Below are 25150 nucleotides of genomic sequence, written 5' to 3'. Positions count from 1 at the left end.
CCTTTCAAAACTGATTCTAATACCAATCTCAATTCAGAAGATTTAATATTAAGGAAAAGATAATGGAAAATCTAGTATTAATTTGATAAAAGTGAAATCAAGAGCGGTTGCAGATAATGAAGGTTGTTAGTGCAGGCAGAGAAAACTGTTATACAGCAGAAAAGTGCTGTATTCTTTGGTGCAGGGCATTCCATAATAGATACACTCGTATGCCCATGAATCTTCAAGATACTATTTTATTAATTTCTTTGTAATTTTTCTTTTTTCTTTATCAATTTGAAAAAATATCTTAAAATATACCAAACTTTTATCTCTCCGGCTATAGGAAAATAATGTGGATATTGAAAAGAATTGGAATTTACCACACATTGTCCTGTTTTGAGTGTATGAGAGTTTAATTTCTAGAATAGAAATGCCTTCCGAGTTGGTTGAAGAGATTGTCATCCTTTCGTAGTCTTTCAAACAGGCATTCAACCGATCACTTGCCTTATAGAATTATCAAGTTTATTAGAAGGGATATATTGCAGGATACTTATAGTATGAATTCATATTGATACGTATACTTTTCAATGTATGATTCATTTCCATTAAATACATTATTATTGGACCATGAAGAGTTGGTCTTCCCTTTCACAAATGAATAAATAATGAGAGTTTTACAATAAGAGAACAAGTATCAATTGAGAATTCCTCTTACAAATAATAAAATGAGAAATATGTGTTCCACAATACGAGAGCAAGTATTTAATACAATTCTTAATTATTTAGAATCCCCCACGCGGTATGCATGCTTTAATATATTCGCTCTTATATTTTGTTGTAGTTTCCAATTAGAGAGATTCAACCAGAAAACTATTTCCTGATCAAGTATGTGAAAGCCATAATTCTCCTGAAAAAAGAGTTCCTCCTAAGGGATTAGGCAAGATGTTCTATTGATTCTACATATAATATACAGTACACAGACAAGATAAAGGATAGTGAGAGAAATAATATTATAGAACAATCAATGTTTTCACGTTTTTAATTCCTTATTCAATGATCGACTTATCAAATTCATTAGCATTGAGTAATTGAATTACAAAATAGACAGGGAAAGTATGTTCATTTTCAATAAGAGAGCAAGAGGTATTCGATGTGCAGGCTCTTACAAAATCGATCATTCTGAGAGATCCAGCCGTCCAAAATAATTAAATTTATAGAAAAATTGAAGATAAGTATTGTATGAATCGTATGAGATGTCGATAGGACTTGAAATTTATTTACTTTTTGAGAAAAAGACTCAGAAAGTTGCTCAATTTAACATTGAAAAGATAGGAAGAATAGATATTTAGAGCACCAATGACGTCACACCGATCATCTGACTGATCATTAAAAGATCGAGATGCGCGTGGCCACTACCTTCTATTCTAGGCACCTTGAACTGTACTATCATGTGCAAAAAATTGGTTGCAGTTAATATTTTTTTGTGTTCTGTTTATTTTAGTCGTCATGCCATACGCTATTCATATTATTTTAGTATAGTAAAGCTGACTAAACCGACCGGCAGAGAAAGCAGCATCGGACACTCGCAGCTTCTCGACGAGATGCAGGTTGAGCCGGTTGAGCTCCTCTTTGGCGTGATCTGTGAGCAGTTGGTCATCCTGCCCTGCGGCCCAGCCTTGCGGCAGGTAGCGTACGCCTCCCAGCCCCGCCCACCCCGCCAGCTCCACCAGCCGCAGCTGCGGCGACGCAGCCACCAGCTGCTGGAATGTCTCCTTGTGAACAACCGTCGCCGATAGGATCTCCTGCAACCCATAACATGGCAAACGATTAAGGCATTAATACATACTCTATTTCAATGCAAACATATCCGAAAATCAAATCGAATAAATTTATTAAAATAAAACTATAAAACAAATAGACAGAAAGCGACCAGGGACCAGGGTGACAAATAGACATCAAAGATTGACATGCAAAGCACACAATGTGACATGATGCACATCTGCAACGGAAGCTCCTGGCACTTCAGGTTGCTAACAAGACTTGTTTCTTAGTGGAATAGGTCCCAGGTTGTCAATTGTAAAGTCAAAAATTGCTAATGGAACTTGACATTTTCTTGGCTGACCCAAGCAAAATGATGCAGTACAAAGGAGTGCTTCTCAATAAATTCCGCCCGATCGGAAAAAAATAGTATAGAAATATAGTTTATAGTATAGCAGTAAAGGTAGTATAGTACAGCAGTATAGTCATCATAGTATATCATGGTAATATTAACACATTAGCAGAGCTATTTAAAAGACAAGTTAACCAAAAGAAGCATGAATGAACTTAATGTTTCTGCTGTTTATTCTTATGTTTATTTTGCTGTTCTTTGAAAGAGATTTAATTTTGGCGATTGATCTTATTTTCTCTTAAATGAAAATAACTAGAGATGTGTCATCTCATGTATATCGACTATAAAATGCTTCACGCTTTTTTGCCTAGCAAGGTAGAAGCTTTGGCACATTTTTCAACGTTTATCTCAGTTTCGGTAGCCATCCTTTTCTAGCATCTTTAAAGATTACATCATACATTTTTATGGAGGATCAAAAATCGAAGGTATTATAAATAAATATTGTAATACGTGATCGATGTATTTATATCTTTTACTGACCAATTGTTGATCGAGACAGTTGATGAATGCTTCGACGTCAGCCTGTGTGATGATGGTGCCCACTTCAAACGGACAATACCTCAGCACAACGCCGCTTGACTCCAGCTCGCACAATTCTAGGGGCACTTGGGCTGCATCTCTCTGCAGAATTTGCCCGAGCTGTCACAACAAACATTCATTTTTAAAATTCTGTGAGAGCACTAGGAATTAAACCCCATTACTGTCCTTATAACACACTTAAAATTACAACATGAAAATAAATACGAGGGTCATTCTTTTCTTCAACCTACGATTGGCCATACATAAAAGACAAATGCATATGAAAGAATAGTTTTTCCACTAAACTTTACTTACACTCATGATTATTCTTAATAGTTAATTGCCGTGCAGATTGAGGCATTTGTCGTACCAGTGGACCTATTTCTTGCAAAAACGAGTAACACTACGCAAGTAGTACTTGACGGTAGACTCAAGTGAGGCAGCCATGTTTTTGGCTCTATAACTCGACAAAAATTGACGATCTTGCCGCACCGATTACAGGACGTTTGGTGGGGATGATAAACTGTTCAGCTCTGTGAAAATCGCCTCCCTACCGCATTTCTGTGTATTATGATAAGTGATCGGAGGTTGAAAAAAATGACCCTTGTACATTCAAAATGTAGAAAGATTTTTTTTAGTTTATTTATTTAATCATTCAGAATTACACTACTTTGAGGATAGTACTACAGGCTCACGCCCAAAACGGTTCCAATTCTAATTTATACAACAGTCCAAATGTAGCTAGGTTATGTGTCACTAAAAGAAAATAAGTTTTAGAAACATGAAATTAGAATATCTCTTTTAGGAAAGATTCATCAAGCTCTTTAGAAAAGCTATTGAATAATCTCAATAAGAAGAGCTTTATTGAGGTCTTTAGAAAGGCTAGTGGAGAAGCTCTATTTGATAAGATTTATTAGAAAATCTCTCATTAAATGTAAAATGCCTTAACTTTAATGGAATAAACTATCAAATTAAGAAGGAATCTTACCCAAGAGTTGAGTTTATCGTAGTAAGCCGGTACTTTGTCCACACAGCCTTCAGGTATGAACTGGAACACTACTGTACTAGCTACCACTTCCATCAACAGCTGAAATCGAGAAAATGTGTAAATCAGTAAATCATTGGATTACTCATTAAATGTGATCAATTCTAATCATCTATGAAAACTTATAATTTTGTAATGCACCTTGATGGTATGTACGAGTGAGTATGTAAAGGTGCGTACAGACTCTCGCTCTGCTCCGCAACCGAACGTCACTCCAGCAGAGCGATTGATGATCGACCGGGGAGCAACAGTGGTTCGACCGGGGAACGCGAGAAGATCTAACATCTTCCGTAACGTTCATGATGGGTGCGTGGGCGGAGCGACTGTGGTTCGATGGTGGTACGAGGGCGGTACGAGGGAGGAGCGTGCTCGGTGCGGGTTGGAAGCACGAATATGTGTACGCAGCTTAAGAATCTAAAGAGCCCAGCAGAAGAAAAAATTACACAACAACAATATAATAACCTAAAGAGTAACCTAATAATTAACAACTACAATCAGTTATATTAGGTACTTATAATCAAGAATGTTTTTTTTTTTTATAAAATGTGGCTGCAATTTAAGGCAGTTAACTGCTAATTCTAACTCAAGTTGATAGGAGGACTAAAGTACAGTGATTGAATATAAATGTTTAATATTAATTCATTGATATGGAAAGTTGGCAATTTTATTTCAACAGAATAAATTCAACTACAATAGAAAATGTAACTTTTCCATGTAAGTAAAGCAAAGGTATATTTCTGCTGGGCTTTTTATCTCATAGAATAGTAATAGTAGTCAGAAAAAATTTCAGATCCAGTATAAAAGTATAAAAGATCCAGGTAAGTTACAGTATAAAAACAAGGCAACACAGTACTCACATTTATATTTACTGGTTTTGAGATCAGGTCAGCCAATGTTATCACACCACCCTCTCCTCCTGGTGGTTGACTCTAGGAACAAAACGAAACATGTATCATAGATTACAAAAAATCAATGAGTAAGTTAAAGGCAATAAGTAACAGTTTATAATAATTTATTATAATGGCTGAATAAAAAAGATGATCATTCAAGACCAATATTGATGCAATTAAAAAAAAAACCACGATGGCTAATCAACTTAGTTTTATTTAAACAAAGCATACGTTTACATACTCATGGCACCATTATCAGTTGCTATGAACATAGAAATTCAATTTTTGTGTAAATGAAACTATTTGAGTAGGAAATACAACAAATTATGTTTTTAATTCATGATCAAGCAATTCGATACCATCTCAGCGTTCAATTGATAAAATACATAAGTTGTCAACCAGGGTTGATGAATAAAGTAGTCTAAAAAGCTTGAGATTGGAATAATCATACACTTGAAATCATAGATCTAGAAGAACTTCTGAAAATACACAAAAAGAGACATGTCATTATTAATTTAATTCACTTGTCTGAATGAATCATTATCACTTTAATCTTCGTTTTGCTTCAAGCCCTGATAAACATATCATCAGCTAAGATTAAACACCAATTGAGATTATCAATAACAAAAAACTTTATGATATTTTTGCAAAATAAATAAGTCAATCCAACTCACCAGTAGCCTTAAGCAAGGATATTTAACAAGTCTCCTCCATAAAAGTTCAGTTGATTCAAACATCTGCTGCATTCTAGTTTGGATTCCGTCTTTGCCAAATTCCTGATGACAGAGTTCGGAAAACATCAGAAATCACAAAATTTCAGAGAAATTCTAGTTTGGAAAGGAATTACTCTTCAAATGTAAGGGAGAGGCTGAGATATGGAATGCGGAATGCTAAACTTCAATGCAAATCGATACAAACATATTTTTTAGTTTATAATTATTTGAAATGAAATGAAAAAACACTTATTTGGCGGAGTTAGAACTGTTCTCTCTACCACTCAACCTCAAAAAATGAAGATTTCATTGAATACTAAACAGTAAGATTATAAGGAAAATAAACAATATTTAATAAAGGGTACTTGAATTTATATAATTTCTAGTAAGATTAAAATATTTTGCTTTGAGATGTAATTGAGATATAAGAAAACTATGTCTAGCTACGACATAAGATATATGATGATATTTACCTGCAGAACACACCATACGGGTAAAACAATCAACCTCTTGCCTGGGCTTTCGAGGAGTCCCAATGAAGAACCCACTTGACAATTCAGGTTGTAGAGAGTCTACAGTTTATGTTAAGAACTTTTCATTAAAAAAATGGAAATAGAATAGTTATTTTGATATTACAAATCACTAATGGTAAACAATATTAACATTGTAAACAATGGTAGCATTGCATACTATATAGACAGTTCAAATCCAAAATTAAACTTTTTGCTATTATTCCTATGAACCGTTCACAGATCATTTTTCCCAACAATAATAATTGTGATTTACGCTAATTCATCTGAGAAGTTGAAGGATAAAATATAAATATAATACTTATACATTCAACTAAGAATGTTAATGCTCTACCGACAAGTCACTGGAGCTTTCAGGAGCAGCCCGTCAGCAACTCTTGAAGTTGCTCTTGGCTTACTGCCATTGAACATTTTTATTATGGCAGAAGCACGGAAATCAGCCTATCGACTGAAAGTTGCAGGCCAATGAAGAGAAGGCCTGTCTGGAACAGGCCACTGCACAATCACCAAAGCTGTTGCTCACAGCCCTGTGCTTGAAATGACGTCAGATGTCATGAGCACGGAGATGGTTTTTACTAAACCTTTCTCTGTTAAATTCTGCTCTAGAGAGGAGTGGAAGTCTGAGGAAGGGCCCTATCCCAAAAGAGGCAGCCTTGTCTGGTACACAGACGGTTCTCTCATTGAAGGGAAATCTGGCTACGGGGTGTACAGTGATTCACCTAGAACACAAGTTTATGCAATTCTGGGACAACACTGTACCATTTTTCTGGTAGAGATTTAAGGCATCATGGCTTGTGCCAACATAGGCATTGCCAGGCGCTATATTGCAATAAGCATAATAGTAATCCTGTCAGATTGTCAGGCAGCCCTCAAGGCTCTTGACTCCAATGAAATCAAGTCCAAATTGGTGTGGCAGTGCCACAAAACACTCAGCAGGCTTACAACACGCAACTCTGTGCATCTTGGTTGGGTACCTGGCCATGTAGGCATAGGAGGTAATGAGCGTGCAGATGAGCTTGCTAAGCGGGGTTCTAGTATGCCATTCCTTGGCCCAGAGCCGGGCTGTGGCATAAGTAAAGCAACTGCCTTCCACACAATAAGTAAATGGTCCAGGGACCTACACCACCAGCATTGGCAGGGTCACCCTGGTCAAGCACTTGGCAGAAGGCTGCTGGCAGACGCAAGCCCTCGCTTCACCAGCTGGCTGGTGAGTCTGGGTAGAGGTCAGGTCAAGCAGGTGATTGCCCTGATTACTGGACATGGCCACTTCAGGAAACATCTCAACACAATTGGACTCAGAAATGAAAGCCAGATGTGTAGGCTTTGTAATCAGTCTGAAGAGACTGCCAAGCATATCATACTGGATTGCGAAAGGCTTGGAGCTAGAAGAAGGGCTCTGTTTGGCTGTAAGCAGCCAGGTGAGGAATGGGATGTTGGTGTAGGGAAGAAACTCCTGGACCTTGTAAAGGACACGGGAGTTGGTTTGCCTAACTAACATGCTTTTGGACACACAAAAAGCTTCAGTTGACTTGTGAGGTTCTCTCTCTGAACCTTTGGATCTTTGAATCCGTCCCTTCAAAAACATAAACATAAAGATAAGAATGTTAATAGCTCAAGTGGTATTACTAATTTTATGAGAAATCCAAAACCTGAATATCTAAGTTAAACTTCTAGAAGTACTGTATGATAATTACCGTATTTCAAATATCCAATGAAATCAATATAAATAGAACTAAGGACTTCTGCTGCTGCAATTTCTAATAAAAAACTTCCAACTTCTAGCAGTTTCCAAGTTTGAATCAGAGTTCAACACTACTCAACTGAGCTTTAAGTGGAGAGTAAATAGCAAGTAACGTAACAGTAAATAGTTAGATCTAAAATGTTCGTTTTATGAAACTCAAGAAAATTAGCTTTTAAGTATACAGACAAATCTATTTGAGATAGAAATGTCTAATAATTCAGAAGACGACGCCTTTTTTCAGGACGGTATCTGGTGACTGTATATATCGGAATATTCTATTTTCGAACGATTAAGTAAGAATTAAAGTATTATAATTGGAAAAAATTATAGCAATATGTTTTCATAAGAAAGGATACAACAGAAGGCAGTCCAGGAACACACAACCAGTAAGCCAATGGCAATGTGAGACTATCAGCTATATTTGCGGGCTGAAACAGAGCAATAAGTAGATACAACAATAAATGAGAGAAGAATAATTTTCTTGAACGCTTACCCACACTTCCACACATATATCAGTATAGAATAATTTCAACTTCAATGAAGATTACTGATGTAATTCTGACAACATAATGAATCATTATTCAATTTTTGTATTTTTCAATCAATTTTTCTATTGAAAATAATTGACTGTGAAATAATAATTTATATTAAAATAAAGTGGATTTTTCGACAACATTTCAAGTCTCTTCAATTTTTCTATTCTAAATTCTGTTAGTTGTCAAGTAAAGTGATAGGATAATACTTTTAATCTTCAGTATGGAACTATTAAACTATAATGCAATATATATGTGTTTCTCACAGACCCTTGTGGAGCACGGTTACACCTGCTCATAATACATAGAATCCTTCTACAAAAGTGGATGTTAATCTATAACTTGATAAAAAAATGAGTTTTTTTGAAAACTTACTGAATCAGTGGCAGAGACCATTGCTAAGGCTGCTAAGGTATGGCCTCGTAGATGCAACCACACATCGTTACTTTTACAAATTTCTTGTAGTCTTGTCAAGTTATCTACATGACCAGCGATGGGAGTTCCTATGGAAAAAGACAAAAAACAAATCAGTTTCAACGAACCAGAAACATACATTTTACTACATGCTTCCTTGTTGAATAATAGTGGGAAAAAATATAAGTGAAAAGTAAAGTAGAAAACTTTAAAGCAGCCTGCACACACGGACAATAGCAGCTTCCAATAGCTGTCTCGGGAACGCTGAATTAGAAATGTCATGTCAATTTCAGTTCCGGAAGTTTCTAATTCCACGTTCCAGCAGTAGCTAGTGGAACTAGTCCCTGTGTGCAGGTTGCTTACCGATATGAATACTGTTTGTAAATGAAACTTACATTTAATAATAAATTGTTGAAAAAATCAATATTAATAGTGCTATCAAATACCTTAAAGACTTCCACGACTGCGGAAATAATATGATTAGTTTTCAGAGTAAATATAACATCTATGTGGAAACGTCATTTTAAATATCCGGAGAATAAATTGAGATAATATCGAGTGACCTGGTTGGCTCAGGTCTGATATCAGAATTTTCAGATCGCACCTGATCAATTTCAGAGTCTCTTCAGAGTCATGATTTTTGAAAACATTAAAAATGCTGTGGGTGAAGTTGAGACAATGAATGCACTCTCTTCCACTTATAAAACTAATACTGTTGTTCCTATCATTACTGTCATATTAAAAGTACGCTTAACATTATTTATAAAGTACTGTTGTATTATTATTTACTGTGTCATTTAACAAAAATATTATGAAGAAAACTAACCGGCATCCGCCAGTACTAACAGCGGTAATCGTCCGGCCGTCTTATCCTCTTCTATTTGTCGTTCCAAGGCAGCGACGTCCATTTTCTGTTGCGAACCAAACAATGTCATCGTCGCAATTCCCCTCACACAGTGAAGCGGCAGACTCAACTGTACAAGGTACGAAATAAAAGGTTGACTTCGATTAAGTTGATTATGATTTGAAAACGCATTGAAGAAATGTACTATTCATTTATTTCAATAATACTTTTAGATTTTAATTGTGTATTGTTGTTTTGTAGAAACAGATTACTGTTTATTTGCAAGTCACTATGATACGTATGAAAAACAAAACAACTCATGAAGAAATGAGACTTTGAATGTGTTCATTTTTTGGAGGCCCGAAATTATCAGGGAGAGTCTTCTCTTGAATATCAACCGTTCTTCTTTACGGAGTTAAATAACAACTATAGATAGTAGGCTACTTCAGATAGGGCTACCACTGAGTTCAAATAAAGATCTATCTATCTTACTCTATCTCTATGAGACATGAAACAATGAAAGTTTTCTGATACTTTGTTCCATGCAATGAGGGCTACTAGCACAGCCTTCTCCAGAGACAACTATGTTACTTTACTAGACCACGATTCAGTCTAATGGTTTCAGGTTGCTATAGTGAGGTCCACATTACAATGGCATTGTACGATTGACAATACTGTTACTGTTGCTGTCCTTTTCTATCATAAAACAAAACAGATAGCACTATCTCTCTCTCGCTTTGCAATGTTGTCTATTTGCCAGAATATTTTATATTTACTCTTGACAATGACTGTACAAAACTGAACAAACAATTCTCAGCCGCCATTTTTTCATCATTCTATCAAAATACTTGAGTACAAAAGTCGTATAATTGATTTGAAATGTATTTTTGAAACAATGAAATAATTTTTAAACATTACTGTATGAGAAACACAAATTAAAATACCTGAAATGACATTTTAAAAGTTGATAACTAACCATCCTAGACTTCATCCATGCTTCAGTTAGCCTACCCGTATAGGTTAGACCTACTCGTACCGGTATAAATAATATTGAAAAGTTATTTCAGAATTAATCCATTAAAATTACTTATTTTTAATAGGATTTCCATTTTTCTATTATTTTTAAAAGAAATTGGAATAGAATACCTACCAAATAACTCAATTTCTGTTGTTTTGAAATTCAGATTGTTGTATCACAGCTTTTTAAATTAGCCGCCATTTCAGGTTTGTATAAAAATAAAAATCTAATCTCAGTTATGAAAGCAAATTTTTTAATCAAATTAAGAAAAAAATATATTTTCTTGATTAATTTGACATTAAATTGATTATTTTATCAAGGAAATGATAATTATCATTAGATTAATTTAATGGGATGAATTTAGTAACAGCTGTGTACAGTCAGTGTTCAGTCAAAATGGAGAGACTTGGCAACGTTTTTTTCCTATCTTCCATCACTGCCATTATAACGTGGACCTTTAGTGGGTTAAGACAACTAAAATTTTACAACATACAACTTTAGAAATACAATCTTTTTATACAACTTTAGAAAACTATTAAAAATAGAAATTTAATATTTGAGAAACTTTGACGGGAATACTGCTGCCTCAATCTGTGCTATCATTAGTTTATACTATTCAACTCAGTGTTCCTATTATTCAGTACTCAGTGTTCACCCACACAATGTGAGGTTTCATTCTACCAAAATGGAGCATATAATTTGATGTTACGTTATGAATACTCAATTTTATGTAAAGACTAAAAGCTCAATAAAGTTTGAGTGACACTATAATCAATTGACATAAACGGTTCCAAACATCAACATTTGTACAAGACATTCCATAAAGAGAAAATAAGTTTAACATGTGGCCTCAATGCGTTGTAATGTACAATCTGTAAAGTACATTTTGTTAAGCTATTTGGTATAGATGGTTCAGTCACTAAAAAAATGATAAATGAAAAATAAATTGGAGAAAATAAGAAATAAATGAAGATATTCAACAAGATTTCTGTGTCTAGTGTAAATTTTACGAGAATAATCTTGAAATTGCAGCGTTGTAATGGCAACCAAGCTTTTCCTCATGACTGAAGCCTCTATAGACAAAACAAAGCTTGAAATTGCAGCGATACAATGGGAACAAATCTTTTTCTCTTGCTTGTTCAATCATGACTGAACTATCCATAGACAAAACTTTAATGAGCCTTCTTTTTACTATTAAAATTTTCCAAATGTTTTTAATCCAACTAATTAATTTTGGAATATAAAGAGGAATTAATGCGAGGTTGTGAGGTTCAAAACCTTGACAGATAATAGACGAACCACTAATGATTCACCTGTTTGCATATATGCTGGATGACGCTGAGAGGTGCAGCCAGACTGGTGTATATGACCGGTGGCTTCGACTTCAACACTTCGTAGCCCTCTTCTGCGAAACGCGGGTACTTGACATGCAGCAAAGCCCGTGCTATCCTCACCGTTCCCTCCATCTGATCATCATGGTAGCAGACACCGTGCAACGGCATACTAAAAATTAATTTATCTAATCAATGAATCAATTAATTAATAAATAAAAAAGGACTTCAATGAGCAAAATTGATTTGGATTTTAATTCACACCATCACTTCTTAACCGTGAAATTATTTTCTAATATTTTCTCTTATAATTCAATGTACTTCTTGAAAAATTCAGAGTGGACCAAAAGTGATACTTCTGATGTATGTAACCAGAGCTTTATAATATTAGTTGTGACTGTGGACCAACCTGTATTATTATTATTTCATTTATTGACAATCACAAATTATTGGCGTATTTAGCTTACTGCTCTTCATAGCTGCAGTATTTAGGGCTGCTATAACAAACAAGCGGACTTGTTAATTTGATTGGCAATAAGACAAGGGAATATTTTCTTATAAATTTAAAATAATATTATAAAAATAGGACAAAAAACTGCAGTCTCAATAAGTGTTACCTCAGTTATAGAGTCACTTAGATAAATATTACTAAAATGAGATAACTCTAATTTATTGAAGGAGCAGTTTTTCTTTATTTTATTTTTAGATCCAGTTTCACAAAAGCCTGTTAAATTTAAATCATGTGTGAATGCCACAAGAGTAAATCAGAGAAGCCTTCTTTTCGAAAAAGTATTCTCTGATTGGTTCTCGTAAAATTTAATCATGATTAAAATTCAACAGGCTTCTGTGCAACTAAGCCTTGGCATTTCAAAGCTTGCTTACTACAGTTTCTTTCCGCAGATTAAATAGTACAAAATCTTAAAAAATCTATAAAAAAATATTTATAACTTTATAACAATTCTAGAATATAACAAAAATTAGAAGATTTGAACATTGTTTTACGTTTCTGGTTTAAGTAAAGTTTATTCAACAATTTTGAAACCAAGCTATGGAAGTTTGCGTTCTGAATAGGTATTTTCAAATTATTGTGTAAAGTGCCTTATTGATTGTTTTATGTTGATGAGTTGCTTAACATATTATGCGGAGAGTTTCAATTTAAAGAATCTTTATAGTTTTGCATGATTTGATATATTAAACGATTCTTATATTTGATATATTGATCTTTTCAATATCAAAGGTATTTATTTATTTATTTATTTCATTGGCAATTACAGATCATAATTATAATAAATATAATATGATTGGGAGAAGACAACAGGCATAGCTTAGCCCAAAACTGTCTTCTCACAAATTTTAACAAATAAAAGTTTCAAAAAAGAATAAGGTTAAGATTTTACTTTCACTTCAAAAAGTCCAATTTCCACTTCAAAACTTCAAAGGTATGACTGGTGCACCAGATACAAAACCGTTTCTTGCAAAAGGTTGAGTGATGATTAATTCAATTTTAAAGTATTTTGCAAAAAGATTTTAAAACGTTTCTAATATTTTCAGAAAAAGAAATTATCAAGAAATGGATGGCAAGGGTTTGCAAACTCAAGTCTTCCGACATCAAAGTAAAAAAGGCACGAAATGAGTTTTACAAGTACTTGATGGAGCTGATGAGAACGGCTTTAAAGCATGAAAAAGAAACAGCTGATGAAACAAAGACCAAGGTATTCTTTTTAAACATTTATTTCATTTATTCGTATTTATTTTCATAAATTTCTATGCAGTCTTATTTTACCAATCATTACATTGGTTATAATATTATCATATCATTTACCATATTGAATAACTGATAATTACATAATAGCAATAATGACAGTAGATACGAATAATGTTGACAATGAATCCCATGCGATTCGAAAGCATGCCCCAGTCAGTGAGTAAATAATTCATATTAAAACTTTAAGATAATAACAGTTCTTGTTGGTTTGTTGAATTTACCAGCATAATTTTAATAAATTTATTTATCAAACATGAATAGACAAAGACAATGAAGCTTCTTATGAAAATTAATTAATATTTGAATGTACGTTAAGTTTATTCAAGTTTTAAACTTAAGAGACAACCAAGTTTCTCAAGAAGATTTTATGTTTTATGGATTGAACTAATCAAGTTATTGATAGTATCAGTTTCGTCAAAAAACGTTGATGTAATTGGTTTTAAAATTATGATCTAATTCACGAACGACTAATTAATGTTGTCAGTTGAACAATACTATTTGCATATTGTTTGATTACTCATTAGTAGAAGTCAATGTCTTCTCATTTTTGTTTGACGTACAACCGAAGCACGGAAAATATTGATTCGTCTTCTTGCTTCAGGTTTAGAAAAATTTTACTTGAATTAAGATTCTATTGAAAACATTAATTTGAACTCCCCATTAGTTACTAATTTTGATAAAACACTTACAGAGTAGAAGTTACTGAAATAAGATAAAATAGCTTTTACCTACGTTTCTAATAATTTTAAGGAGCAAAAGATTTTTCATCTTTCTCTATTGATTAGAACAAATTTTTGTATCTTTTTAAACAGAAAGATCAACTTGTCTCTTAGCAAGAATAGCAATTATCATTTTTATTCGTTCAGTGATTCCAACACTTTCATATCTTTCTCTTAGTCTCTTTTCATCAAGGGACATAATTTTTAAAATATATATGAAAAACCAATACATTCTCCCAATTGCCATAGTTGTATTACAACTGATTTGTTTTAATCACAATTTTTCTTCTCATTAATCTTTATCCTTTACTAATTATACTCAAGGTTGTCCAGGATATTCAACAATGTTAATATCTATTGTAATCAAATATATAGTACATATTGTTAGTATATACATTTGTTAGTAATATAAGTACAAAGCCATAATATATTCCAATTTCAATCGCTGCAAATCCACACCTTTCAAAATAAGGATCAATTATCAATGAGCTGTAGTTGTCAATATTGATTTTTCACTTCCATCACATGTTGAATTCACACGTCTTAAAATACAGTCTCTTTCACACGACATTATATTATCAAATCAATAGTTTTCATGATAAATTCCAATTTTGGAGAGTTCAGATTGAGCTGAAAATATGTAATTTATTTATTCATTAATAGGTGTAGAATTTATTTGAATCAATTTATATATTTCCTACTGTGAATATATGATGAGCTCACACAGTAAATCTTTGAATTACAATTAAAATTATTTCGTAAATCATGCCGGTTGACCCAAATGTTTCTTTTCTTCCACTTTCTTGTATAATGTTATACAGGCGTAAATAATCTGGGAAGGACAACAAGCTCAGTCCAAAACTGTACCTCTCTCAGTTTTGATAAATAATATCATTCATCAAATTAAGGGTTCACTTACCACTTCTATAAATTTCAGCCCATCAATATATCGAACAGGAAATTTTTTATACAATTTTTCGATAGTTTGAGATAGTTCTCACGATGAGAAAATAAATAGCAGTGTAAGAAAATTACTTGGTCATTTCCAACGTAGCGTAGGGCTGTACATTATTTCATTTAGCTGTTAGTAATATTCATTATTTACAAAGGTAAGTATTGTTTTCAAATATCAGCTATTTATTAAGCAACATAATTATGTATACAAATATCAACAAACTAAAAAAAAGTTGATTTTTTCAGAAAAAGCAAATGTCGTACAAGAGCACTTGGTCTCCTGATAGAAGAACTTATGTTGCAATTCAACCACTGCCCAATCAGGGTGCTCTGATCTACATGGCTTGCAACGCACGGCCAGATTTGGGCTGGGATGTTCCAGCCAAGAAGAAGCATTAAATTTTGAGAGCTGAATTTATAAGTAAAATGAAAGTGGTGAGTGAAGAAAAGCCTTGCTAACTCTAGGAAAATTTCTTATCAGTTTCAACTCACGAAAAACACAAAACTGCTCACTGTCATCTTGAGCAATGCAAGAACATGTCTTAACAAGTGGTATACTACTAAAAGTGAAGTTAACTGTGATGAAGCTATTCCAAAATTTTAGTGAGAGTGATTCTGGTGAGTGTCGTGATTATCAATAAAGTATTTTTTAAAATGTGTATATTATTATTTGAGAAAAAATATTCATTTCATCATTATCAATAACTATTTATATATGACTAGCAGGTAACCCGTGCTCGGCAAGGGTCTAATTGAGAACTTGACCTACTGTAATGTCAAAGAATTTAAGTAGGTCTATAACCATACTCGGTGAATTAAGAATCAATAAGCAAGTTAATCAGTCCAGTAGATCAAACGTGATGATGCGTCATTCCTGAATTTCCCATCCCGTACGTGTATATGCAAATTCTTTCCTTTATTATACAGGGACCGGCATATTAATCTGACGATTTTGTAGTAATTGTTATGTTTGAACCACTACCATTGAAAAGGCGGGAATGTTGTACATCGACAGGTCTGTTCTTGCCATTCCAGTAGCCAGTGTGTCGTGGTCAAATGAACATCAAGCGATTGTGATTGAAGCTTATTTTAAAAATAATGACTCAGTTATTTTAAAACAGCGTTTATGTCGCAGACATTTTAATAATTTAAATTGACACGCGCCTGTTCCCAGTGGGAATATCATCTTGTTGTGGGTAAAGAATTTCAGGAACACGTTGTCCGCTTTAAAAAAGAAACCAACAGGGCGAAAACGAACTGTGAGAACGCCTGAGTAGCTGTTACACGGTCTCAGCTGAACGGTTACACGACGTTCAGCAGCGAAACATGCTGTTGCGCTAGCCATTTCTGATCGAAGTGTACAACGAATTCTTCATTCCGAACTAAAATTCCATTCGAAAAAGATAATGTTAGTGCAACAACTTGATGCAAATTATTGGGCACATTGCAAAGCTGCTTGCGAAATCATTCTCGAAAATGTCCACCAGGATACCGTTATTCTTTCTAGTGATTAGGAACATTTTCATTTTTCGGGATTTGTGAATAAACAAAATTACCGTTATTGTTATTACGCAGACAATAATCCACAAAACTAAAGGAGGTCATTCAACGAGAAATTGAAGCGATTCCACAAGTGATGGTTGAGCGAGCAATGGCAAATTTTAAAATTAGGTTAAGTGAGTTGTGTGAAAAGTAACGGAAATCATTTGGATGAAATTATCTACAAATAAAAAACTTTGTGAGTAATCTATGTAATTCACTATAAATTGCAAAATGTGATCTTTAATTTGATGTATTATATGATTTAATTGTACGATGCACACTTTAGTTATCATCCCTCAAAAATCGTCAGGTTTTTATGCCGGGCCCTGTATTATAGATTATGAGTATTGATTGAATTGCAATATTACTGATACCTACTATTATGATGATAAGCTTAAACTGAAAACTGCAGCTCTAATTAATCAATCGTTTCTTTTCTAATATAATTGGGGTTGGTCTAAACAGCATAGATTTAGAGCGAGTTCATCACTATAACGAACTTCTCATAAATTCTGCATGATTTAATAGAGTTGTGGGTTGTCTTGATGACTTCATAATAAGATCAAAATACCAAAGAAAATAATTGATTCATAGTTTATTGAAGTTTAGAGTCCATACTTTTAGCGTTTAAAAAAAATTGAAAATGGGAGAAACTGGGTGCCGATAGTTTTTAATTGAGTAATTGCATTCATGAGTTGTTATAGGTGAACGAGTTGGATTGATACTTCACTTTAATTCAATATTTACATTCAATTAATAATCAACGAGATTGAGTGATATTTGCTTCAAAATTCCATCATTAATTGAATGGCAAGCGATGGTGTTATCTATATAGAATTCTGACAGTTTGATGTGAATCGCGCAACTGATGCAAAGAACAGACTTGATTAGAGCTTCAGCACAAACAATAGCTTTGTATCAATAAACGTTGCCAATCAAACATGAAATGAAACTCATGGGTTGAAATTTACGCAATAAAAATAGTTACATTGTCCTATACGTGCAAAGTAGCTCTAGATTCAAACTCAACCATAGCATACAAAAAGCAAAAATAACAAAGAAAATTCATAAGGTACAAATCAGAAATGTGAGAAGCTTATGTTTGAAACTATTAGATCCATATGTTTACACTAAGTGTAACGCTACTTTGTAACGCGTTTACTTGTAGATATGGTTGCATTATTTTATCATAATGTGTTGAATACGGGATTCAAACGAACAGCTGATATTTCTTCGTTCAAACCGAGTATCTGCATACGGCCCATAGGGCATCAAGTTCACATTCATACAGTATGTAGTTATAGAAAAAAATCTGGTGTGGCGCACTCACACAACTTTCCTTGCCGTTTTGATCACCTGACGCTAGTGTTCCCGCGCATCTCAAGTCTACTATTCAGTGATTTGAGCCAGCTGGTGACAGGATAATAACGCTGGAGACACACGAGGTCTGCTATCTCTTCATAGTGAATGATTTAATAGAATCAACAATAATTTGCAATTGAATAATCACATTTTCTCGAATTTAAAGCTTATTTTCAATTTTAGGTGAAAATGTTACTGAACATGCTCAATCTACTCCACTTGATTTTTTTTGTTTCAATTGTATCTGAAGCCTGATAATTGGGATTCTATCTGCATTGATGGGGCGGAGATCCTGAAATTTTTACATATATGGGACTTGTGGCAGTTGATAGAGCTTATCGATGACTATTTTAGGTATGAATTTGATCAAAATCGTTGAAGCGGTTTCCGAGAAAATCACGAAAAACCCTGTTTTTGACAACATTTTCGCCATTTTAGCCGCCATCTTGAATTACATTTGATCGAAATTGTTCGTGTCGGATCCTTATAGTGAAAAGACCTTAAGTTCCAAATTTCAAGTCATTCCGTTAATTGGGAGATGAGATATCGTGTACACAGACGCACATACACTCATACACACACACACACACACACACAAACACACACACACACACACATACAGACCAATACCTAAAAACCAGTTTTTTGGACTCAGGGGACTTTCAAACGTATAGAAATTTAGAAATTGGGGTACCTTAATTTTTTTTCGGAAAGCAATACTTTCCTTACCTATGGTAGGTAATAGGGCAAGGAAAGTAAAAACTAGTTGATTTAATACCTCTTAGGCTAGGCCAGTTAGTCAGTCAAGACAAGACATGGTCAGTCACAATAATTCGCATAGTTGCTTATGAAGACATGTCTAATTGCAATGACTAATCAGTGTGAGTTGCGGCATAAGCAACAATGTGAAGTATTGTGACTAAACGTGTCTTGTCTTGACTAACTGGTGTGCACCTAGCCTTATGCTGGGCTGCTCCAACCAGAGTCAATTGTCTTGAATGACCGATTCATACCCATTAAGTATAATAGAATAAACAACCAAGACAGAATACTTTCTCAATGAATGTACAAATATCGGTTTACAATAAATATTAATGTAATTTGGTGCAATCTAGTTTTGAAGCAAGACATAGTTATGTCTATGAATGAGGAAGAAAACTTACATTCTAACCACAAAGACATAGTTATGTCTATAAATGAGGAAGAAACCTTACCTCCTCATCTCAATAAATGGAATACTCATTTCTTAACGAACAGTTTTCCACTTATAATAAATATAGTACATGATGTAAGAAAATATATGTGCACTATCTACATATTCAGTGAACATGAAATTAGATTAATTATTGAGATTTAACTTGAGATTGGGAAACAAAATAGGTAATCTGAGCATAATTATTGGTTATTTTATAAATATATTAATATAATGTGCCCTGTTTCTATACATCAATATTAGCAAAAATACTAGCAACTATGATAACTAATAAATATTGGTCAACATTCAATATTTAAGAGTTCATCTTCACATAATTATTAGAGTGGCCGCATGTGTAAAATTCTGTTTATCAAAGAGGCTGCCACTGTAAAATTTCGTTATCAAATTACCAATGCAGTTTAAGCACAATCCCTTCTTATAACATTTCACAACAAAATAACTTGAAAATTAAAAGTATTTTATCACTTTCAAGCACTGGATCGAGTGATTCACTAATTAATAAACTGAAATAGGGTAGATTTCACTGAGATAGACTGTCTATTTCACAAATGTAAATGATAAGATTATTCATTAACCATAGAAAATATTAATCAACTGAATGATATTGATACACCGAAAAAGGGAGTACATCGATATTTAAATAAAATAGTCTATATTAATCAGTTCTCTTTAAAAAAGTACAAAAAAATATTTTATCGCCAAACAAATGAGCATAAAAACTGTAAAATCTAAGGAACTCACCGGAAAATGTTTGCCAACCACCTAGATGTGTCAGACGTCAATCGAGCTGATACCTCCTGGATATGCGTGCGTTCAAGGCAGGATGCGTAGACCATAATTGCGTGTGAAATCATTGATATTCGTGTCTGGGGAGTAAGTGGACTATCAAATGCCTCCTCTTCATAATTTTGCAACAAATCCTAAAAAAGTAAAATATAAAGTATGACTTCTATAAATGCATTAGGTACAGAAAAGTTGCAAAGATTAATAAATTGTAGTTATTACAGTAGAATAGGTTATTACAAAGAAACTTGTTTGCAGACTAGAAAATTAAATTTACTTCAAAATAGATTGTTGCAATTCATGAGTAGTGAAACATGAAAAATATTGTTTAATATCACGAAATTTCTGGTGAAATTTGACAACATTGTCAGTGTTTTATTAAGATAAGTATCAGTATATCTCGCCTAACACTGTGCCATCATTCATGAGTAGCTTGACTTACATAAGTAACTTTAGATTCTTTCTTGGAGCAAAATGTACTGCTGGAAAGTTTTACGTATTCAGTGAGAAATAAATCTTGTGTAAACGGTGTTGTTGATCCATTTATTTTCCTACTGTAGAATATTATAATGCAAACAACTTTTGATAACTTTGCAGTATAAATTGTTCACTCCACTGTTTACTAGAAGTGACGACCGTTTCGCCATGTTGTACTGGCATCCTCAGACTGAATGAACATTTTCTACTACAATTTTTTCAAAAATTGTGAATAATATATTCTATGTGTAATTGGTTGTATCCTCTCTTGCTTGTGTTCATTGTTGTTGAATTTCCCCCTATTTTGTTTTTATGACATTGTCCAATCAATACACTCATACCTTAAGAAAGATTGCTTTTAAATTGGTTCATAGTCACAGTAACATTGTCAATCGTAACAGTTCATTCGTATTAATGAAAAGCGCGTAATACAAATGTATAATAAAAAAACATATGTTTAAATAAATGACGTGAGACGTTCTTACTTGTATATGCCCTAATATTTCATCTTGTGAGCGTTTAGGCAATTCGACGGACGGAGGGGGAGGGGTTCGTCTACCCCTCCCCACAGCCACCTCTTCCAATCGTCCAATCACTTGTGAAACTTGAAACTCGATTTCTTCCAATGCATTCTTCTGTAAAAATACAGAGAAATAAAAAGGAAATTTGTGTAAGATCATTAATATACTTGAGACAATAATTGGTGAGTTATATTTTGTCTAGGAGCATTGTAATTTATAACATATTAGTATATTCATAAAATTGTAAATTATTGCAGTTTAATCTTCGACTGTAAAAATTAATTTGATTTGAGCATCTACTCAGCATTTGAAGAGCACACAGTTACACAGAAATAGGTAGGCTGGATGCTATTACAAACAATACTGCTGATAAGAGGCTCATAATGTTTACATTACAATCAGAACCATTTGAATAAACCTTCCACTTCACTGTTTGCTATATAATGATCTTGTAGGATCATTTATTTGTAAAAAGACTCATCATTCAAATGATCGTAGAAACAAATGAGAAAATACTCAAGTATTCCCACATACAGATCAAATAGCTGTAACACAAATAAAAATAATGCAAAAATGTACAAGAAATATAATAGAAATAAATTACAATATTCCTAGACAAAATATAACTAGTAAGTATCAAAAATATTTTATATATTCGATATTGTAAGAAAAATGTCAAGGGGTGTCAAATACGTTTAATCCACATAGTGGCATGACTAGAATAAGTATCAACTCTTTTAAAATGTATATTGTACGAGGGTTATTCTTGTTTTCAACCTCCGATTGGACACAACAAAAAGACGAATGTATATAGAAGAATATTTTTTTTCAATCATAGTTGACCTATTTTCACATATGATTATTCTTCAATATAATTGCGGTGAAGATATAAGCATTTGACAAAGCCCTGTTCATAAAATGTTGATGCCAAATGAGATCTGCAGCCATCTCAAGTTATTAGTGTTTCAATTGTTTTATACTTGACGAAGTCTGTCTGGCAGTCGACTGCCGGTCATGGACTGAATATACTGAATTACTGAGTTTAAATGGGCTGTTATGACATTGTTTTGGAACTCCTCATTAGTGTGGAAACATTCCCCTCAAAGTCTTCAGTTTAGGAATAAGGTAAAAGTTAATGAGTGGCCAAGTCAGTTTTTTATGGCGGGTGATCGAAATTATCCCATTTGATTCGATGAATAAGTCGTTTGTTTGCACCAGCACTGTGAGATCAAGTGGTGGATCACAACGCTTCCGGATGTCATTTCAACTGACGTCTTTAATTTTTGGACACCATTCATCCATAAAGTTTCTAACTTGATACTTGATATTTTGTAGTTATCCCACTGGAAACGCTGCTGCGTCGTGGTCGTCACTCTGTAGATACTCTTCTACAGAGTAGTATGGATTGGCTAACACAAAGCTCTAATATAATAAATATATATAATAAAGCTCTCGAACGCTTTATTGAATCTGTCCTCTCTTTCTATGCTTCTAATGCTAGCCGGAAATTGTTATATACTTTTGATCAAAGGAATTTAGGCCCATTCCAGGCTAGGGTCGATGTCACCTGCTCTACGTGAATTATCTGTGTTTGGCGAGTGTTATGCTGATGGATTTTCTCATTCCTCACAAACAATTCAGGCTTCCTCTTCACCATCATGGCCGATTCCAGAATGGACATTGCTGGCAAAGTCAATATATTTAATTGTTGGAATAGTGGTTTACAATGTGCTAGGTATGGTGCTCTACAATGTGTTCGTACAGTACGCTTTTGTAATAGGAAAATTCTTTTGGCCAGTGTGCTTTTACCCCACATTGTTATGCCACAGCTCATAATACTGCTGAAACAACCGTAAACCTACATTAAAATATCATTGTCTACAATAGGCAAGAGTCTACGAATCATATAGCAAATTGAAGTTAATTTCACTGATTGTAGTTGATTTCACCTTTTCAATGTGCTGATGCCAACGAAGGTTACTATTTATTGTGATTCCAAGATTTCCAAGGTATTTTGTGGATTCACCTACTAGAATACTACCGGCGTCCAGTTGAAGCAGTGGTGAGTGGTCAGGTTTATTTCGATTGTAGTAGAACTGAACTATATTTGTTTTGCTTCTATTTAGTAATAATTGTTTACTTGCGAACCATTCCTGCATTTGTTGCAACCCTCTTTGCGTTCTATTTCTAAGTTTCTATATCAGTTTGATCCTGGATCACATCATCAGCAAACAACCAAATTTTTCCTTCTGTTATTGTTTCAGGTAGGCCATTCACATAGAGAAGAAAAAGCACTGGTCTCAAATTCGAACCTTGAGGGACTCCTGCACTTGATACATCCTAGGTTTTAGAACAATATTGTTTAGTCAAGCCATCCATACTATTAGTATGCCTCATACAAATCGCCTGTTTTCTGTTTGTAGATAAGTTGTAATCCATTTCAATTCCATACCCTCTATTCCTATTATTTTTTCCTACGTTAATTTGAACCTTTATTCGGTAGATTTATGTTAAACTATTGCCTTTAGCTTGCAGAAAAAAATAATACTACGCCCTTAGCACTTGACAGGAGACTGTATTAAGGTGGAAGGTGGCCTTGTTTCCTGGGTCTATAACTCGACAACAATCAGTCTCCTCACTGATCACAGAGCGTTTGGTGGAAATAACAAGCTGTTCGGGTATGTAAAAGTCGCCATCCTACCGATTATCTGTCCTATGATGTGCGGATGATGAAAAAAATTACCCTCGTAGATAGACAAATTAAAAAAATAAAATAAATTTAAGTTTAAATTCAATTCAAGATGAATTTATCGTTATTTATCACAATTTTAATTAGATGAAATAGCATAGTACAAAATAAGATATTCAAAAATAAATATTAAAAAAACTTTTTGCATAGGCCTAATAGTGTCTATATATAAACCGTAATTTTTAATTTTCCGTTAAATAACTTGTTTGAAACTAATCTGAATTAATAACATTTTAAAAAAATGTTAACTTATATTTTTACATTTTTTAATAGTTAGGCTAACACAAATTTCACCAAATAAAAAGAGAAAGACGTCAAATAACGACAACGACACAGTAGAAAAACTTACCCTTGGTTAAGACAACACAGCAGACTTGCACATTTTCCAAAATAGCAATTGTTATTAGAAATGAATAAAGTAGTCATAAAAGTAGATTTGAAATAGAACAATAGGATAAAGTATAAACATTTGATAAATGGAACATTAAAACAAAAAATAAGTTGATTGCTTGTGTCAATTTAAAAATACAACTTATTTTATCATCTCTACACTGCAACAGAAATGAACACATCACTACTTATCAAATAATCATAACATGGATGAATATTATTGGTCGTAACAGGATAAAGCAAAAGATTTATTAAAATGCAATAGCCTATAATTGATAAAAACTAAATTACATTGAAATTGCTGAGACGCATACAGTACAGTTTATGTTATTTGATATTTGGGGATAGTAGGATTATGTTCTATCTTAGAATGAATATTAGGTACTTGACAACAAAACTAGTAGTACTCTACTCCATGAATATAACCTAGCCTAGTCATCACAACACTTCCTTTATGACAATCTATTAACTTTTGAAATGAATATACACTTTATATAATATTAGCTATGAAGTCAAAAAAGGATTATACATCTGAGAATAATTAATGATGCTCAAAGGAAAGAAATGAAAAATTTTATAAGGAAACCACAAATGACGTCTAATTCACAAACACGAATCCTAACCCACAATGTTTTAGAAGGATCGATGTGTGATTCAAAAAAAAATAATGTTATAATTATCAAATAGCTTATTAGCTTAATATTTCACTAATTACCTGAGTTGGAATCAGCACTGGATTTTGTTGTTCATCCATTTCGTAGTTTACTTTTGCTATGTTTACACCGGCGTCAGCCATCGTGGCAGATTTTTCACTGCAGCTGATTTCTAAATCCACTTGACCTCAGCTGATTCCAAAATTTGACAGATAGTGCTTCGATATAAAAAATACGATAAAAACAATATATTAAGAAAATACATACTAAAATTTCATTTGAAATTATT

At 33.5% G+C, this 25150-nt stretch overlaps 2 protein-coding genes across 3 annotated transcripts in view; one reads left to right on the top strand and one right to left on the bottom strand.

Moving 5' to 3' along the window:
• The window catches only part of LOC111051005 (pyridoxal-dependent decarboxylase domain-containing protein 1), a 45242-nt gene extending 20186 nt beyond the window's left edge, over nucleotides 1–25056 (bottom strand). The window contains exons 1-13 of one of the 2 annotated variants that reach the window (XM_022337409.2): nucleotides 24924–25056; nucleotides 21034–21183; nucleotides 20030–20208; nucleotides 11713–11902; nucleotides 9364–9511; nucleotides 8499–8626; nucleotides 7947–8018; nucleotides 5793–5891; nucleotides 5281–5382; nucleotides 4574–4645; nucleotides 3660–3758; nucleotides 2633–2791; nucleotides 1541–1784 (exon numbers count right to left, since the gene is read on the bottom strand). In XM_022337409.2, coding sequence (XP_022193101.2) covers nucleotides 1541–1784; nucleotides 2633–2791; nucleotides 3660–3758; nucleotides 4574–4645; nucleotides 5281–5382; nucleotides 5793–5891; nucleotides 7947–8018; nucleotides 8499–8626; nucleotides 9364–9511; nucleotides 11713–11902; nucleotides 20030–20208; nucleotides 21034–21183; nucleotides 24924–25004 — 1723 coding nt within the window. In that variant the 5' untranslated portion in view covers nucleotides 25005–25056. The remainder of the gene's footprint in view (nucleotides 1–1540; nucleotides 1785–2632; nucleotides 2792–3659; nucleotides 3759–4573; nucleotides 4646–5280; nucleotides 5383–5792; nucleotides 5892–7946; nucleotides 8019–8498; nucleotides 8627–9363; nucleotides 9512–11712; nucleotides 11903–20029; nucleotides 20209–21033; nucleotides 21184–24923) is intronic. The other variant, XM_022337410.2, reaches the window with a different exon arrangement.
• On the top strand, nucleotides 13117–15827 carry LOC111051007. The gene is made up of 2 exons (XM_039433938.1): nucleotides 13117–13442; nucleotides 15415–15827. Exons 1-2 carry the CDS (start codon nucleotides 13305–13307, stop codon nucleotides 15565–15567), a joined length of 291 nt encoding a protein of 96 aa, XP_039289872.1. The 5' UTR covers nucleotides 13117–13304; the 3' UTR covers nucleotides 15568–15827.
• Nucleotides 25057–25150: the final 94 nt, after the last annotated feature.

Source organism: Nilaparvata lugens, chromosome 8 (assembly GCF_014356525.2).
Source record: "Nilaparvata lugens isolate BPH chromosome 8, ASM1435652v1, whole genome shotgun sequence".
Classification (NCBI taxonomy): domain Eukaryota; kingdom Metazoa; phylum Arthropoda; class Insecta; order Hemiptera; family Delphacidae; genus Nilaparvata; species Nilaparvata lugens.
The sequence above is the reverse complement of the archived record's forward strand: the minus strand, read 5'-3'. Positions and strand labels throughout refer to the sequence as shown.

Coding starts and splice junctions, on each gene's coding strand:
- LOC111051007 (XM_039433938.1), top strand. CDS start 13,305: ATGGCAAGGGTTTGCAAACTCAAGTCTTCCGACATCAAAGTAAAAAAG. Junction 13,443..15,414: donor CTGATGAAACAAAGACCAAG/GTATTCTTTTTA, acceptor TGATTTTTTCAG/AAAAAGCAAATGTCGTACAA.